Source organism: Myotis myotis, unplaced genomic scaffold (genome assembly GCF_014108235.1).
Source record: "Myotis myotis isolate mMyoMyo1 unplaced genomic scaffold, mMyoMyo1.p scaffold_m19_p_1, whole genome shotgun sequence".
NCBI classification, from domain to species: Eukaryota; Metazoa; Chordata; class Mammalia; order Chiroptera; family Vespertilionidae; genus Myotis; species Myotis myotis.
In genome coordinates, this window is record NW_023416313.1 from 61608903 (window position 1) to 61628201 (window position 19299).

General features: G+C 36.5%; 1 protein-coding gene across 3 annotated transcripts in view; it reads left to right on the forward strand.

Moving 5' to 3' along the window:
- Positions 1–19299, forward strand: part of CCSER1 (coiled-coil serine rich protein 1) — an 801991-nt gene that overhangs the window by 647951 nt on the left and 134741 nt on the right. For all 3 annotated transcript variants that reach the window (XM_036339701.1, XM_036339716.1, XM_036339709.1), the window contains exon 9: positions 3127–3204. In XM_036339701.1, the coding sequence (XP_036195594.1) occupies positions 3127–3204 (78 nt within the window). The remainder of the gene's footprint in view (positions 1–3126; positions 3205–19299) is intronic.

Sequence of the window (19299 nt, forward strand, 5' to 3'; positions counted from 1 at the left end):
CGTGCCTTCCTTAGGAGCTGGCTCTAAAACAGCTCACAGTGAGCGATTAGCCAAACATTTTATAGAAATAGTTTCATTTGTAAATGTAAAATATATAAAATACAACATATTCAACAAACTAAAATGTTATTGTATTTCTAATTATACAGAGGAAAAAGTGAAATCAGTTTAATTTACATAATTAAATGTGCTATAATTACTGACAGATGGATGAATAAATTATAGATCCACATTAAATATTTGTTGGAATCAATTAAATCCAGCTTTAAATGTCTTTACCTAACAGTTGTTTAAAAGATCAATAAACAGACATCCAGAACAACTAAGTAATTCTAGTCACCTCTAATCCCTTCAGCTTCTCTGTTTTATTAGGTTCTGCTCTTCAGAGAGATATATGGCATTTTATTTTATTTTTTACTTTTGCTTATGAGTGTGCTGAAGGAAATTTGAAGGGTAATGCATTTTATGGCATTCAGAATTTCTCGAGTTTGACAGTGAAGTTTGATCTGTGTGGAGAATTTGTCCCGTGAAGTTTGATTCATGACATTGTTGTTTTCTAGCTGATTGTCAACCTGTAATGCTGTGCTGAGTTTGCAGGTCTGTAGTGATCTTTCTCTCGTCTCCCTTATACGTGTGTTTTCGTAATGCTGTCATCAGCATATTGCCCTTATGAATGACTGCTTTGAAAAACTGTCATACAGATCATTGTAAGAATTTTTATATACATTAAAATTAAATCACTACAATAAGAGAAAATGCTCACAATCCCCTGAGGCGAAACTTTTCTTCAAAAAGGGAATATCCTTTTTAATCATAATGATAAAGTGGGCTGAGTATAACACTCTGACCTTCCTAAATAAAAATGTCAAACAATAAAAGCTCAGGGAATCTTTGCTATGCTTGCAAGGTGTCAGTCTCCATATAGTAGACAGGTTTCTGTTTTTAGTAATTCAGATTTTTTTAGAGGAACTATTTTCAAGGTTGAATTTAAGGTTCAATGGATATTGTATTGGTCAAAAACTATACTTCAATTCAATTTTTTTCACATTGATTCAGTGTGTGTGTATTTTGGGGGCTTAAAAGGGACAATAACCAAATCCTTTTCCCCCCCTCCTAAATTCAGAATGAATTATAAAATAGAAAATTTGGAGAAATTTAATCCTATCTAATAATAGAGAAACATGGTAATTAACCGTAACTTCGCTACCCTTCCCATTGGCTAATCAGCAAGATATGCAAATTAACTGCCAACCAAGATGGCGGCCGGCAGCCAGGCAGCTGAAGCGAACAGGAGGCTTGCTTGCTCCAGTGAAGGTGGAAGCCAAGGTTCCCCGCCTGCCGCTGCTGGGCTCTGAGCTTGCACTCTAAGCAACTATGTTGCAAGTATAGAACCTAAACAAACCCCAGAAACCTGCTTTCAGCCATCAGAGCTGGAGCAAGCAGGACCGCATCAGTGTTACAATTATAGAACCCAAACAAACCCAGATACCTGCTTTCAGCAGCCGAGGTCTCAGAGCTGGAGCTGAGCCTCAGAGCTAAACCCGGCTCTCAGCAACAGTGACAGCCATAGAAGGTAAATAAATCCCAGAATAAAAAGAAAAGAAAAAAAGGAGAGATTGGGAGCTTCAGTCACCTGCCAGCCTGAAAACAGCCCTCAGCCCCTCACCCAGACTGACCAGGCACCCCAGTGGATGCCCACCCTGAAGGGGGTGTGACCAGCTGCAAACAGCCATTAGCCCATGATCCAGGCTGACCAGGCACCCAAGTGGGGCCCCCACCCTGATCCAGGACACCCTTCAGGGCAAACCAGCCGGCTCCCACCCGTGCACCAGGCCTCTATCCTATATAGTAAAAGGGTAATATGCAAACTGACCCTAACAGCAGAAAGACTGGGAATGACAGGTCACTATGACACACACTGATCACCAGGGGGCAGACGCTCAATGCAGGAGCTGCCCTCTGGTGGTCAGGTCGCTCTCACATCGGAGGAGCTCTGCTCAGCCACAAGCCAGGCTGATGGCTGCCAGTACAGTGGTGGTGGTGGGAGCCTCTCCTGCCCCCTCAACAGCGCTAAGGATGTCCGACTGCAGTTTAAGCCTGCTCCCCGCTGGCAAGTGGACATCCCCCGAGGACTGCTGGGCTACCAGAGGGATGTCTGATTGCCATCTTAGGCCCAATTCCCCAGGGAGCAGCCCTAAGCCAGCAGGTGGTCATCCCCTGAGGGGTCCCAGACTGCGAGAGGGCACAGGCCAGGCTGAGGGACCTCCCCTCCGCCCCCTGCCCCCCTGAGTGCACAAATTTTTGTGCAACGGGCCTCTAGTTATAATATAATACACTATGAATCCGGATTGGAATGCAGCCATAAAAGTTTCCAATACCTTCTTTACTGAACTGAAGTGTCCCACTAGGGTTGCTGACAGAGGGGAAAATTGCATCCTCTCCCACAGGGAAAGTCTGTATGCTTATGCCTGGGCAAGCTGAGCTTTCAGGCTACGTACATGCCAGTAACAAGCAGATTGTGTGTGTGTTTACCCCAAGGTCACTTACCAGTTTATAGAAGAGGAGTGAGTGAGAGGTAGGGAAAGAAACCAAAAGTATACTTCTAGCAGAAGTCCCTCATGAAAATATGGGCCAGGGGACTGAAGGCTCCCCCGACTAATAGAAAGTGTGTTTTATAGATCAGGATATTGTTAATGGGGATTGTTTGGGACTTGACGTGTCAAAAAACTCTCTTGGGCCGTATTACCTATAGAAGACACTTCTCCATGCATTTTCCCCCTAATTAATTTTATTGGCTAAATCATTTCATTAATTTTTCTCCCACAGTATAAAAGTGAGGATGGAGTTCATAGGTTTTTAATTTTCATAAGCTTTTTATGAAAATAACCCACCTAATTTATCCATGAAAATATTTCTCACTTGATATTACTGCCTCATATCAGACAGGTGTGTGACTTGTATCTACTCTGCAATACCCTCAATTTTGTCTCTGCGTTATTTCTTCTCCCTTTCTTTTGTTTTTCTTAAGGCATTTGTACAGCCTAGAATTACTAGAATAACCCCATAGTGCATATATAATTACTAGAGTCTCGCCAATAATGTGTTTTGTTTGTTTTTATTTTGCAGGATAAAGTAAAGCATTTACAGAAGGCTTTTGCTTCAAGAGTAGATAAATCTACACAGACTGAAGTTCTAGGCTATGATGTAAGTAGCTATATAAAACAATTGTTATCTTCTTTATTGGTATTCAGACTTCCACAAGCTTATTTGCCTCTGCTGCTACTGTGCCCATGCATTGATTTAAAAGAATTTAGTGATGCACTATTCATCTTTTACTCTTAAATAATTCCCAAATACCCTCTAGAACAGGAAAAGATAATTACAGGCACTGACTAGCATAACAATATTTTATAATTATTTTTAAACCAACATCTCTAAGACAGTCCTTTGAATTAGTTAATTTGCAGACATGTAGATTAATACATAATAGGATACTAGGACAATTTATTTTTAAGGAAGTACTAATTTATTTATTAACAGTGTAATAAAGTTTGCAGTCACCAAAGCTAAGCACATCATTTTTATAATCTAAAACATAAAAGGAAACACAACTTAGCAGAGAAATTTATAAAAAATAAAATATTTTAGCCCTTGGGCTTTAGTGCAGGCTACAGAAAGTAACCTAATTGAAAGTTAGCATTTTTTCTTCATATGAAATACTTGTTGAACTGTCAAAATAAGATTGTAAAATGTGTTTGAATAGAAGATTGCTTTAAGTAACACTGGATGATTTTGGATAACTTTGATTCAAATACCTATTTTTTCCTTACGTGCAGCTATGAAATTTTCATTTTGCCTAAGTTTATGACTTTAAACTTCATTTTGATGAAAAAATAGAGGCTTTATCTTTATCTGTAGGTAACATTTGTGAGAACTCTCTCTTCTAGTTAAAAACATTTATTACAGAATTATTAGCACTTTATGACAAGTATAAATAGAATAAAGATAATTTTAAGTTGTTCTATGAAGGTATGTAATGATACAATGTATGTTTATTTGCATGTCCTCATTATATTAAACAACATAAATATGGATATTACTTTTGTGTTGCTTTGCAAAGTATATTAACACACTTAATATAAAGCTATTTGTCTCTATTAGGAAATAAACCAAAGTTTTTAATTCCAGTGAAACTTGGTCTTCAATAGTTACACGCAGTATTTTTTAATTTAAAATAAAAACACTAGAAGCTATGCTTTTATTTTTATCTTTTCTTATATTTATTTTAATATGTTTTTGAGAAACCTAAATCTTCTAGATTTCAGTATTGTGACTATAATTCTTCTTGAATAACAGTGTTATGTATTATTTCAATGATGTTAATGCTTCATATTTTAAGAAAAATTATTTTTATTAAGTTTAAAGAGGAATTTCCATACATATTTCAATATTAATCTTTTTGGAGGAGTTTTTTTTTTCCTCTTTAAAAGTTTTAAATACATAGTATTTGCATATCTGTGCCTAGGGTGTAAACCCAGTATGTATTTTTACAAATAATAGCCTATATATTTTTAAATCTTCAAGCCAGAGAGTTATCCAATAAGTAATGAATCCAGAGTTCCCATAAAATCATATCCCAATGTAACAAAAGCACACAACACAGGAACAAGTTAACTTATAGCCCTGTTTCAAAGCCTTGAATTTTCAAATAAGTTAACTGAGTTTCGAAAAGTGAAGTCACTTGTTCACTACAACATGGTAGTGGTAAAATCTAGTCTTTTATGAAAAGTAATGTGTTCTTAAAAAATGTGGAATACCTTTGAATTTGGACAAATAGTCCATTTTACCCAATATAAGGAAATTATATTTGGGAGATTGAATTCTAAGTGTCTAACACTTAGGACTGCTTGTGAGAAAGAGCTGCTAAAAAATGAATTGCATGGGGGAGAGGGGAGGTGGAGTGCTAACTAAGCTGAAGCTTCTAGCAGCAGCTTATGTATTTGCCCATCTTTGCCTCATAATTTTGTTGTTTCCACATAAATTTTTTTATATCATAGCTATCTAGTTCTCTAACCATGTAAATAAAATTAAAGTCACGAACAGAGTTAATCCTTATTATTAAGTCCTCATTGTCAAATCCTCATTGTTCCTATCTTTTTTCATATCTGACAGTGAGAACTTAATGTATTTGACTGGATTGGGTTATGTTAAAGAATAATGATTTCTTGGTAGTGAGTCCCTAAAGGGTTCCCTTGTACAAGCGTCTGTTATTATTTTGGTAATTGTTAACATAGACTAATAATCTTTTTTAAAGACTTCATGTAAACAATTCTTGATAACATATTCTAGGATATAATCATCAGAATTAGAAAATTAATTACCAACTATATTCATATAGACCTCGATGCCAGTAACGAGAGGTAACTGTTGTAATGAACTTCAGAGCATTCTCCCTGGGGAGGAAGAATTTTAAATAAATTAAAAATAAGTAAAGCATTTTAAAAGTGTTTCTTGTGTGACTATTTGGAATATATGATTCATCAGTAGTGTAATTTTTCCACAAGTAGGACATATCTTCTGTACTTTTCAATATTCGTTTATAAATAATTTTCACATTTTATATGCAATAAGAATAATTAATCTTTTAATTTATAATATTTTGTTTGCATTTTTTTCTCAGGAAATGTAGTTTGACATAATTTTTCACAAATATGTATATAATAGAGGCCCAGTGCATGGATTCATGCACCGGTGGGGTCCCTCGGTCTGGCCTACGGGGATTGGGCCAAAACTGGCTCTCTGACATCCCCTATGGGTTCCCAGATTTCGAGGGGACAGTTCTTGGGTGATGAACCCCGGAATCGGGCTCCCTCCTCTCTGGTTCTGGGTGCATCACCCAAGAACCGCAGCTGACAAGTCACCGCAGCTTGCTAGCTCCTGCGTTGAGCGTCTGCCTCCTGGTGGTCAGTGCACATCATAGCTACCTGTCGGCCAGTCAAACGGTCGCTTAGGCTTTTATATATATAGATACCCACATAGAATATACTTCTTTATAATTTGTAATGCTATTTGTTAGAAAAAATAATGAAAAATCTTGTAAATATCTTGCATGTTATTGATGATTCTTATACTCCCTTCTTCCTTCCTAAAGCTGCCAAACACTAGCCACAAATTTTTCTTTATGGATCATTATAAATCATGTTTTAGTGATAAGATTGCCAGACTATAAGAGATTACAAGTATGCATTACTATAATTTCCTTGGGAAGATAGCTGTTGTTACACATTTTGCTTAAGATATGAAATAGAATCCCCATTAGATCTTAATTATAGTGAAAACTATTAAAATAAATTTCTAAAAATTCACTACAGTGAATAAGTTCAAAGATTTGTACAATAAACTACTCTATCCTGTACCAGATTCATCAGGAGATTTAAAACTAATGTTAGTGTACAATGTGCTATAATTTGGCACATGGCACAAATTATTGAAAAGTAAATCCAGAGTGCCTCGGCAAAGCCTGTAAACACAGTAGTTCTTGTGATGAAGGAGATTTTTAAATAAATGATGAATGTGTCTTAAATAATCAATGCCAATTTAACCTCTTTCACCTTCCTCTGTCTGCACAGGCTTAGTTTATTGAGAGATCAAAGAATAATTTCTTAGGTGTCACTTGTGTTATTAAAACAGGGTAGAAGATGAATAGATGTAGTCAAGTTAGCAATGCTGCCGATGATAAGATTACATTAAGAGGTGGGGAAGATTCTCCTGATTGTATCAACTAAATAAATAGATGCTTCAACATAGCATATAAGCTGTCTGTAAACATAGTTTGAACTACTGGAAATAACATTTTGGTTAAAATAACTGAGAATGAATATCCACAATCCTCAGTGAAGATTTTATATTCTGACACTGAGAAAATGCAGGTACTTTTATTAACTTGACATATTTGTGGGTAGCTTTGTTTTCTCAACTTTCTTTTGATGTTCTAAGAAGAGTGCCTTTTTAAATGTGGCTAATTGACTAAGAGCACATGTTCTTTTCAATTACTGTCTGAACGTGGAACAGTCATAGGGTTTCTAAGTTGCTCTTTTAGGCAAAAGTGCTAACGTTTTAAAAAGGTTCTTCTTTTCATTTGTGAATGTTTTACTCTTATATTTAATAAGTGTTTTTAGTAGTTTTGAACTTTCAATTATTTATATTTTCTTTGAGTTTTGAAGTTATTGGCTATGTCATCAAATATAATTTATCACTGCTGTCTAAATGCCATTAGTGGTTTTAATTTGCTTATTTAAAATGGACTGAATTGTGACATCACACATATTTTGTCTCAGCCACATAGGAATGAAGCATACATCAATTTGGAAATGTGTTCTCAAAACACTGTGTTTTTCAAATATTTTAGCACATTTTCCAAAATGTGAGATTTGCTTTATAAGTGTAGTTTTCTGCCTATATGCTAGGGGAAAAAAAATTATGAATACACATTTTGAAAAACTGCTCAATGCTTTCTGTGTAGTCTCAATCTATACTACTTTTCTTAGATTTAATTTTGGAGAGCTCCTGGCACAGTTAGTAGTGTGCAAGGAGTTCTAGCTAATATGAAAATAGTTTATCATGTAAGTAATAAAATTATTATTTTTTACTGTACTTGTTTTATTAGCTATTGGACAAAGCTATTTTTGTTATGGTAATGTATTATGTCAGCCTTATGGCTTAAGCCTAATCCTAGGAATTGAATAACTCTCAATTAAGCTCTCATCTTCCTGCTAATAAACTATAGTTTCTACCTGGGATTCATTTGTTCCTACCATCTCCTTTAATTCAATGCTTCTAATCAGGCATCAACATGCCCAGCATTTAGTAGATGAGTGTGGCCCCCACATGCTTTATTTATATTTATTTATCTCACGTGTTCCTGTTTATTTTTATAAATTAAAAAATCAGGCTTAAAAACTGAATGATATATTTCAAGTTGTCTTTTGGACTACAGGTTTTAATATTGCAGTAAGGACCAGTTCAGACAAGAACATTGATTGGAAACAATTACAGGAAACATGATCACTTGCTGCAGGTGCTTATTAACATTCAGTGGAGAAGCTTCCCCAGTGTTGAAGTGCTAAGGGCCTCACTGTTAAGATCTCTACACGCATTCATTCAGCAAATATTCCTGCCTGACCCCTGGAAGCCAGGCCTGTTCTCTGTACTTGAGGTACATCCTTTAATCAAACAATAAATAAGCCCTCATAGAGCTTCCGTTCTGTGAGGGAAAACTTATAATAGCCGAAACCGGTTTGGCTCAGTGGATAGAGCGTCGGCTTGCAGACTGAAAGGTCCCAGGTTCGATTCCGGTCAAGGGCATGTACCTGGGTTGCGGGCACATCCCCAGTAGGAGATGTGCAGGAGGCAGCTGATCGATGTTTCTCTCTCATCAATGTTTCTAACTCTCTATCTCTCTCCCTTCCTCTCTGTAAAAAATCAATAAAATATATTAAAAAAAGAAAACTTATAATAAACAATAAATATAAAACATCATTAAATTATTTAGTATGCTAGAAAGTGCTAAGTGCATTTAGAAAGGAAAAATAGCATAGGGGAGGGGTGATTGTGAATGTAGGGATTGGGGTGAGGGTTATGATCAGAGATTTTAAACAAGGTGATCTAGGCAGGTCGGAGAGTGAGATGGGAGGTGGGACACCTGGAGGAGGTGAGATGAAAACCACAGTCAGTCAGAAAACCTTTTGTATGTGTGCTTCCTGAACACCTTCAGTCGGTGAAAACCAATTGCTTTGCTTGCTGCAGCCATGGGTAAGAACAGTTGGCTTCATTTGGAGGCTGTGCTGTGTGGGAAACAATGCATTTGGTATCATTAAACCAGTGATTCCCAAAGTGGGCGCTACCGCCCCCTGGTGGGCGCTGCAGCGATCCAGGGGGGCGGTGATGGCCACAGGTGCATTTGTTTTAACTTTTTTTGTATTACTTTTCTATTCTGAGTTCAATAAATAGTTTCATAATTTCAAACTTCAATGTTTCTAATTTACTCCTTTCTTTACTATATTTTACAAAAAAGGTAGAAACATTAATACATATATCTTTCTGTTTAATTGCTATTAAAATTTTTAAAAAAATTAATTTCCAGGGGGCACTGAGTAATATTTTTTCTGGAAAGGGGGCGGTAGGCCAAATAAGTTTGGGAACCACTGCATTAAACCTTACACTCCGACCCAGTGCATGAAGAGATTTTACACCAGAAAAACACATACCGTGTGAGGGAATAGTCCTCTCAGAACTCTCAAAGCACATGCCCTAGAATAAGACTGAGAAGAGAGTTGGGGAGACTCACCCAAGCTTTGTCAATTGAATTTGCTTTTCCTCTTTTTTGCACGCACCCTCTCTACCCCCTTCTCTCTCTGTGTGCCACTCTTCTTCTAGAGTCAAAGTTATATACGTCAAATGTAAAGTTAATGTCAATGTAAGAAATGTCCAAACCTGTAAGGATTTTTATGAGTTTATTTGAGCCAAACTGAGGACAGTTGCAGGGAAGCAAAACCTTACTGGATTGAGAAAATGCTCTGGAAAATGGCAGGTTTGCACCTTATTTTATGCATTACAATCAAAAGAGGAGGCATAAGTGGGTTTCAGGTTACATGAAATGCATTGGTGTTAGATTAGGAAGGTAGGAGAAAGCAAAGTGGGGAAATCTCTGGGACTGGATATAAGGTAAACGGATAGATACATACTTCTTTCACATAGGTGGGTACAGGTTAGTTAACAGTCAACAGTTAACAATGATAATGAGGGGATTTGTGGGCTCCCAGTCTGGTGAGGTGTTTGCGCATTGAGGGGTCCAAAAAAGATTTTGTTATTCCAAAAGCATGTTATCAGGTATGTTATCCTCTGTGCAAAAAGATGACAGTTAAGGTAAAGATGTCCTTTGTTGGGGATAAATACTCACCTAGGACATAACTACAGGCCATGAACTGCTTTTAGTTAGAAAGTTTTCATTTCATACCATTCTGTGTGGTTACTTTAGGTCTCTGAGTTTATAAGGCCATCATGCATGCCTCACCTGAGCTTGTCAGGCTTAAGATGTGGTCCCTTTTCATCCACATTTAGACTTCGTTGTATGTTAGCGCATCTCGTTTATCAGAGGTGTGCCAGTAAATGGACATAGACAGCATTCAATAATTACTTGGTGAAAATAAAGGCATTAACTAAAAGGCTGTAATGTTACTACTATGATACTAAAAATCTATAGCAAATTATTATGTATTATTTTACTGTATTTACAACAAAAACTACAGACGTGCCTATTGCTATCCCACATTTTATTTTATATTATGTTGTTGCATCTAACACATTTTGAAAAGACTCTGTGTGCCTTTTAGAACAAAGCATTCAATGCAGATCAGCATATACAACCTGTAATTTTAAAACCTAAGCATGTACATTCAGTTGCTTTTACAGTATTGCACTGAATGCTCCTTTGTAAAATCCTGAATCTTTATCTAGGAGCCAGATCATTCCTGGAATGTCTCCAAGTCTTTAATTCAGCTTTGACTACAAATAATTAAGTAGCTGATAATTCTTTTGTTAAGAGAATTTGTGTTTAAAATCTTTATGAGGAGGAAAGCAAGGCTAGGTATTGACTATTAAAGCTGTTATGATTATAAAAATGTTCATTAAAATGAAACAATAAAAGAACAAATACAAAATATTTTGTGTAGTTTAAATTATGTAGGGAAGGAAAAATAACTTTATCTCTACTTTCTAGGTTCTTAACTGAGATCCTCCCTCCCCCCATAATAAGAGACAGATTAACATTAATGGGAGAAAAACAGAAATTTAGTAACATGTATACACATGGGAGATACTCAGGAAAACTGAGTAACTCCCCAAATGGCCCAATCGACCATCTTAAATAACATCTCCAACTAAAGACAAAAGAAAGACACTGTAGGGGAAGAGAGGACACCAGTATGGGAGGTTACCAGGAAACACATGGTAAACAAGGTTATGGCTGTAACGCAGATTTAAGTGGGTGCCTAGAGTTCCTAGACATTAGTCATCCTACTCTTTCTGGTACTAAAAGGGAGACACCCTTAAAAATAGAGTTTTCCCTTATAAATGTAAATGTCTCCTACAGAGGGTAACTTTTACTTGTTAGAGCTTATCCTTTATCTGCAGTTTCTTAAAAATAGCCATCTCTAGATAATTTACATGTCAAAGAGGCATATGTTAGGGTGGCAAATTCTGTTCCTCTTCACTAGCATATATCTTCTGCCAGTAAAAGAACGGTTAATGATTTTAGGAGGGGGAAGACATTAAAATATTCGATTATTAGTATGTTGATAAACCAATTCAACCAAGTAAATTTGAAGATCTAGTTGGCTTTATTAAGCAATTCATGAATGTTGCATCATTCTATCTAACAAATAGAAAGGCAGTCCAAGGGGTAGTACATATGGGAGGGTTTTTAAATTATTACTTTTAGATCAGGGCACCATCTTTTGGGAGAAAGGGAACAGCAAGGGATCTTATCATGCAGATTGCTTCTTCTTTCTAACGGGCATGGAGAAGGCCCTATGGCAGATTAACTCATTGGTATTGACCAGGAAATTCCAAACTGGTTGATAAAGATTATGTTTCTGGGAGGTTGAAATGGCAATTAGGCAAGGTATTAAATCTAGGTTTGGTCATCATGGGCACAAGTGATACCATTTGTTCTCTAACAAGTATTTCAAAATGAAGAGATAACGTTTTTAAATAAGCGAATGTAAAGAACTACAGGGGAAAAAAAGTTTTATAAATGTTTGGCTTCATACCATATATTAGGTCTGATCAAATAATCGAATTGATATCCCCTCCCCTGTCCTTTATAACTGACATGCCCTTTCACTTAGACCATGTTCCATTTGCTAAGACCAGTATCTTTGCCCTCTGGATCTGCCGAGGATCTGCTAGGAGAATTCTCCGCCAAAAAAGCCCGCATAGAGTTGTTTAAAACTTTGACTTCCCATCCCTTAGTGCTGGCACCATTAGGGGGCTCAGCTCATCTGGTTTCTAGGTGATCTACTAAATTTATAATTCTTTACCATTTTCGGCCTTATACTTTCCTCCTTCAGCAACCCTAAGACCAAACAGGTGATGGAATGGAAATTTGCATAATGTTGCATTTCAGAACATTTCTAAAAGAGAACCATAGGTCGCATTGACCTTGTAAACAGGAAATGATACTATGTGGCCCTTCATTATTAAAAATGATAATTAGTACTTGAAGTTTCTAAAGCTGAATTACTCTAAAGAGAGTATAAATTGCCGATCAAATACATAAATATTAAGAATTACTTATATATCAGAATTACTTTAGATGTGTCATTATTTTAAGGGTTTTGTGCTGAAGTATGGTAGCAATCATCTCAGGTAGAAACTGTACTTATTTGCTTTGTTTAAAAATAGAAAAGTTATTTTGATTTTCTGAATCATATAAATCATCCCATTCGATTGAATGCCTTATTGATGGTAATGTGAATACCCCATTGGTTGTGGTCATACTGGTTTTAGAAAGCACATTCCTCTGTACCTGGGAACCAGGACAGCACAATTATCCCAAGACCCGAGGGTTCCAGATAATGTGTCCCTGTCAACTCAGTGGTCCCAGACCCGAGGGCACTAGATAATGTGTTTCTGTCAACTCAGTGGTCCGAAGACCCAAAACTATAATTAATCTTTGTAGATAACTAATCGGCTCAGTCTTGCTTCTGTAACTGCTTTGTGCAAACCAGGGTCCTCATTCCAAACCCTGGGATGTAATCAATACCTTTGTGATCTTTGCCTATATAAATCTGATGTTGGGGCTAGGGAGGGCACTGCGAGATTTGGGAGAGCGAAATGCCCCCTCGTAGTCCCGGATTTGCAATAAATGTGACTCTTTAATTCGACTTCTTGAGGCATCCTTGTGTGATTCGAGGGGTACATTACAACAGTGCTTATAAATGAATTTATAGATTTAGATTTAATCCAACAAATTAAAGGAAATTTGTTTAAGGTATAATAGAGAATAATTTTCAGAAAGAAAAGTATTCTAAACAGGTTTATTATTTTCTTGCATTGCAAAAGTAAAACATAATAATTGATGAGTTGTATGTTTTTTCTTAAGCCTACAAAAAAACTAATGTTGAACTGGAAATATAGTATTTTCTTAGCTTTTCCAATTTTAAGAAACACTTAATATTGTTCCAAAAATGTTGTTTAAAAGTCTTTTTATTTTTTAATTTATGGGAAAGTTGTTACAAATCTTAGTTGAATGTGAAAGGATTAACTTTTTTTCTTTGAGGGAACATCTGTAGTCACTCACTCTTAGGCCTTTAGCAATGTGAAACTAAAATGAATTTAACAAAAATTATACAAATATACATAATTTGCCTGTTGTGAATATATGTGTTATTTTCTACTCTTTAAAAGATTTTCCTCCATCTTGATTTTTTTTTAGTAGTTTAAACATAAACACTGAATCATTATCTGTAACTATATTACACTAGAGCAGTGGTTCTCAACCTTCTGGCCCTTTAAATACAGTTCCTCATGTTGTGACTCAACCATAAAATTATTTTCGTTGCTACTTCAGAACTGTAATGTTGCTACTGTTATGAATCCTAATGTAAATATCTGATATGCAGGATGGTCTTAGGCGACCCCTGTGAAAGGGTCATTCGACCTCCAAAGGGGTCACAACCCACAGGTTGAGAACCGCTGCACTAGAGGCTCAGTGCACGAAATTAGTGCATGGGGGGGGGGGTCCCTCAGCCTGGCATGCACCCTCAGCCTGGCATGCACCCTCTTGCAGTCCGGGAGCCCTCTGAGGATGTCTGACTGACAGGTTAGGCCGGTTCCCCACCACTGCCGAAGTGCTTGCCAGCCATGAGCCCAGCTTCTGGCTGAGCAGTGCTCCCCCTGTGGAAGTGCACTGACTACCAGGGGCTAGTTCCTGCATTGTCTCCCCACTGGTGGTCAGTGCATGTCATAAAGACCAGTCATTCTGCCTTTGGGCTGAAACCAGATCTCTGACATCTCCTAAGAGGTCCTGAATTGTGAGAGGGTGCAGGCCAGGCCGAGGAACCCCACTGGTGCACCATCAGGACCAGGGAGGGATGTGGGAGGTTGGCCAGGTGGGGAGGGACCGTGGACATGTCCAGCCCATCTCGCTCAGTCCTGATTGGCTGGACTCCAGCAGCAAGCTAACCTACGGTTGAAGCATCTGCCCCCTGGTGGTCAGTGCACATCATAGCGACTAGTTGACCTGTAGACTCTATGCCCCTGGTGGCCAGTGCATGTCATAGTGGCTAGTTGACCAGTAGACTGTCTGTCCCCTGGTGGTCAGTGCACATCATAGTGAGCAGTTGAGCGGCCTTAGCATATCATTAGAATATTACGCTTTGAATGGTTGAATGGACCACAGGACCACCAGATACTTAGCATATTAGGCTTTTATTATATAGGATGTACATAAACATATATGTATCTACGTATATTTTTGGCATTTCATATATAATGAATATTATACTATATATTAATAAGAACATTTTAATTTCATAGTTAAATGACTGCATATTATTCAAACATTTAAACATTTTTTACATTTTTTTTTCTTTGAAAGAACTGCATTATCATATAGCACTATTCCCTTTAAAAGGGAGTTTTGAAAAATCTGACAAAATTGTATGTTTTTTCCCCTCCACCCAGTAATGCTGTCTCCACAAATCTATCCTGAGCATGCACATTCATACAAAATAACGGCCTCTCCATAAAGATTTTCCTTAATGGGCATTATTTGTAACAGCTAAAAGTGAAAAATACCACAAATGCCCGGGCTGTTTGATAACGGCTCTTATTCACAAAATGTAAACTTTCTAAAAGGGCGTGGGGAATGTTCAGATATAGAGGAATCTCTAGACTACATTAGTAAGTAAAATAATCAAGGTGTGAAGCAGTTACAGAGTTTTCATTTTCATAATATTTTGTATATGTGCAGACAACAGAATGAAAGCAGAATAATAAAAATGTTTATCCATAGAGAAAGCAAGAAAGAAGTATAGAATAGTGCAGAAGAGATGACATTAAGTTGAAATTTCTTGAGTATATATTTTAATATCTTTTTTGAGAAAAAGAAAACTAAAGGTTAAAATCCATTTGAAATAAACTTAATTGTACATCAACTTGGTATCATAACCACAGGGGGAAAACATTTTTAAAAGTGATTTGGAACCCTTTCTCTGGTTGTACATTTAGTTGGCTCTAATTTAAGGACAAAGAAAACTGCAAAAAATAAAAAATCTAAAACTTGACTCAGTAGTAAAATTATATTGCTACTGTAATAATAATTTTGAAGCTATTTATATATGGTGTAATATTCAATTAATAATTATGGTATATAATTCAACTAATAATTCAATCGAACTTTACTAGTACAGGGTAAGAGAAAAGAAGTATAAAGTATGAAAATTAAAAAGGGAAAAAACCTGTAATATATTCAAATAGAAATTATCAATATGAAATAATAATTTACTAAAGAATATATATTTATCTCTTCCCACTGAAAGAGTATAAAACAATAATCAGAAAAATCTAGCCTCAATGGACACAGACACTGGGGCAGTGAGGGCTTGCCTGGGGTGGGAATGGCTGGTGGGGAGGGTCAATTGGGGAAAAAGGAGACATATGTAAAACTTTAGACAATAAAAAAAAAAGAAAAGAAAAATCTAGCCTGAAATAATTCAATCTGACAGTCCTAACTTTCAGTATGTAGTAAACACAGGAGGTAGGTGGATACGTAAAACAATACCACAGTCAACAATCAGACAAGTCCAAAATGAGCAGTATTCTAAGACCACTGACATGTACCTTTAAAAAAGAAAGTGTCATTAAAAAATTGGGGGGTTGCCCTAACCGGTTTGGCTCAGTGGATAGAGTGTCGGCCTGTGGACTGAAGGGTCCCAGGTTCGATTCTGGTCAAGGGCATGTACCTTGGTTGTGGGCACATCCTCAGTGGGAGGTGTGCAGGAGGCAGCTGATAGATGTTTCTCTCTCATCAATGTTTGTAACTTTCTATCCCTCTCCCTTCCTCTCTGTGAAAAATCAATAAAATATATTTTAAAAAATTGGGGGATTATTATTACTAAAGAGACTAAAAAGACATAATGACAAGTGCAATCTGTATATGTAATTGTGCATGGGTGGGAGGGACGGAGAAACAAATAAAAGAACAATTATGGCAACTCTTAGTTACTGAGTTTAAGTGGGCCCTGTGCAGGTACCAGTTTTTCTATTTTTTGACTTGCTTAGAATTTTCCCAGTGAAAAGAAAGGCTATTTTTCCTTTTCTTTTCTTTTTTCTTTCTTTCTTTTTTTTTTTTTTTAATTAGAAGCAAGATTTATATGGTATTTAAATGCATGTACAGGACTAAATCTTGGGTTGGGCAGTTTAGTAATCCCATGTATTTAAAGGATATTTAAGGAAATTTGAATAAGTACAGTTATTAGATAACATGAAAATATATTGACATGGAAAGATAGAAGTTACTGACTGGGAAAAAAAAGTCAGCAAGTATAGTAACTTAAAAAAAAAAACACACAAAAAAAATGAATGCAGTGTATGGTCTCATTTTGTTAAGGAAGAAAATGTGAAAATTAATACTCAAAAGTTGATAGAATCACCTCTGCTTGTTAGGAATTATGGCATTTTATATCCTTATTTCTGCTTATCTGTTTTTCTCACATTTTGCAATGAACACATGTGCCTTTATAATAATAATGTTTGTAATTTCAGGATAGAAATATATTATTTAAAAAAGCAAACTCACCAACACAGCCATAAGGATATGAAATTATGTTTGTATATTGTATTTAATTTCAAGTACTACTTTCATTCAAAATAAAATAACTTGAAAATTTTTGAGGAAACAAAGTTAGACACTTTTCTTCTAAAATGTAATTATTAAAAAGTAAATATTCGACCTAGCTGGTTTGGCACACTGGAAAGAAAATTAGGCTGCGGACTGAAGGGTCCTGGGTTCAATTCCAGTCAGGGGCACATGCATGGCTTGTGGGCTCAATCCCCAGTAGGGGGTGTGCAGGAAGCAGCTGATCGATGATTCTCATCATTGATGTTTCTATCTCTCTCTTCCTCTCTGAAATCAATAAAAATGTATTTTAAAAAAGTAAATATTCAATGTTGAATTTTTATTCCAATTTAACAATACATTGAATGCATTATGTTTTAATGCCCAAGATGATCTAATTGTAACTGATTTTCTTAATTTACAATATTCCCAGAGTGACGAATCATAAAAGATAATTGTATTTTTCAAATTATTGTTGTTTCTACAGAGTTGTCATGGGGAACCACTTATTCTCATTAGTTGAGCTTTAATATTTCTTTGCAGTCCTCTCTGTGTTCTTCTAGCTAAAATGACAGAGAAATAGTGGGGGTTTGTCCTTGCTGTTTGGGCAACTCCTAGAATATTATACACTTTTATGGTAAGAGAAGTGTTAGCATTATATGTTTTAGTGACGTTTGTCTCTGAATATATTCAAGGTGTTATATTTTTCACTTCATTTTACTAACATTTTCTATAATATTAAAAGGTGAAGCTGGATTAGAGTTTTATTAAAAATAATGAATGCCAGGAAGTTTAAAATATACTTGTGAAATGACAAACAGTACAACCTAATGGGTTTCATTGGCTGGGAATTTTTCATTTGCCCAATTGAGCATGGCTCAGTTAGGTTTCATCGCCTTTGGGAAGATAATTGTCTATTCTAAAATAAAAGTGCTAAGCTCTTTGCAGAAGCAGGTGCTTATAGGGGGAAAAAAATGCAGTTTTAGGCCAGGGGCAGTTTGTATTTAGATAATCATAAGAACGTGTTGGTGAGAATGTGTTTAAGGTATTCCTGTCTGTCTGAACTCGTTATGACAAGAGAGGTTAAAGCAAGGCACAGGATATTCTGACTGTAAAGCTCGGACTTTGTAAGTGACTTCTAAGGGGAGTTGATTATAGCTTATGGTGACATTGGGAATAGAAGAGAAACTGGTCACCAGGAGGACCAGGGAGTAATTAACATCATGGACTGATCGGAGTTTTTGAGGGTAAATCCTGCAGACGGAAAGGATATCCGCATTAGCAGCATCCTGGGAGAGGTATGGATGACAGCACTACCTTTCCAGGCCAGTGTCGATGTAAAGGTAAGAAGGAGAAAAAGGAAGGTTTTCAAATTTGGGGTTAAAGTATGAAATTATGATTTGGCATCATGGGTGGAAATAGTCTTCTTGAGATAAAGTCTGGTGGTGGGAGTGCAAGAATCCGGCCGTGCCCTCTTCATTTGAGATGTGGAGCCAGGGTCCCAGGCCCTGCAGCTTGGCTGCTGTGTTGGTGGCGAAGAGATGTTGATAAGGTGCCTTCCCGAGGTACAAAGGCAGATTATATTTTTATGTCTCTTCCAACTTGAGTTCAGATTTCAAAGAGTAAAGTTAATGGAATCTGTTTGGAAAGGCTTCTTCAACCTGTTGGAAATAGACAGTGGTGAAATACATTAGAGATTTGCAATATTGTATCATTTCAGGATAAATGAGAGAAGTGTCAATATGTGGTCTGACCAGAAGGGACATGAGTATGTATCCCTGTGATAATTCCATAAGGAGTTAATTTGTGATTTCCATTTGGTGTGCTCCCGAGAGTACATAGGGCTAACGGTAGATTTGTAGGCCAAGGTAGTTCTGTGGATTCTGAAAACTTTGATAGTTCAAGTTCGAGCATGCCTTTGGTTCTTTCAACTTTTTTCTGATGGTTGAAGATGGTTTGGACAATGGCAATGTTACCTGGTATGGAGAAAAGTATTGAGGGCCTGTACAATTTTTCCGGTGAAATAGGTTCTCAAGTTGGGATAACATGTTCTAAAAGATTTTCCTTACTTGTATTTAGTTTTTTTGGGTTTTTTTGTTTTTTTGTGGGGTTTTTTTGAAACAAAAAAGGCATCAGTATTTCTATAGGGGAAAGTCTCAACCCATCCAGAAAATGAGCAAACAGTAACTAGTACATATGATAACCTTGTACCAGAGCAATTGAATGGCATCCATTTGCAAATGTTTAAATCGTTTCTTCAGGGGCGAAGTTATTCCCCCTGAACTGTGGATGGCTTACCAGAATTATGAGTTTGGCAGGTCTTACACAAATTAAATATTTTAGTTTCAGCCTTATGGCAATTTCCCCACCAATATCATCCCTTAATTTGCATTATTTTT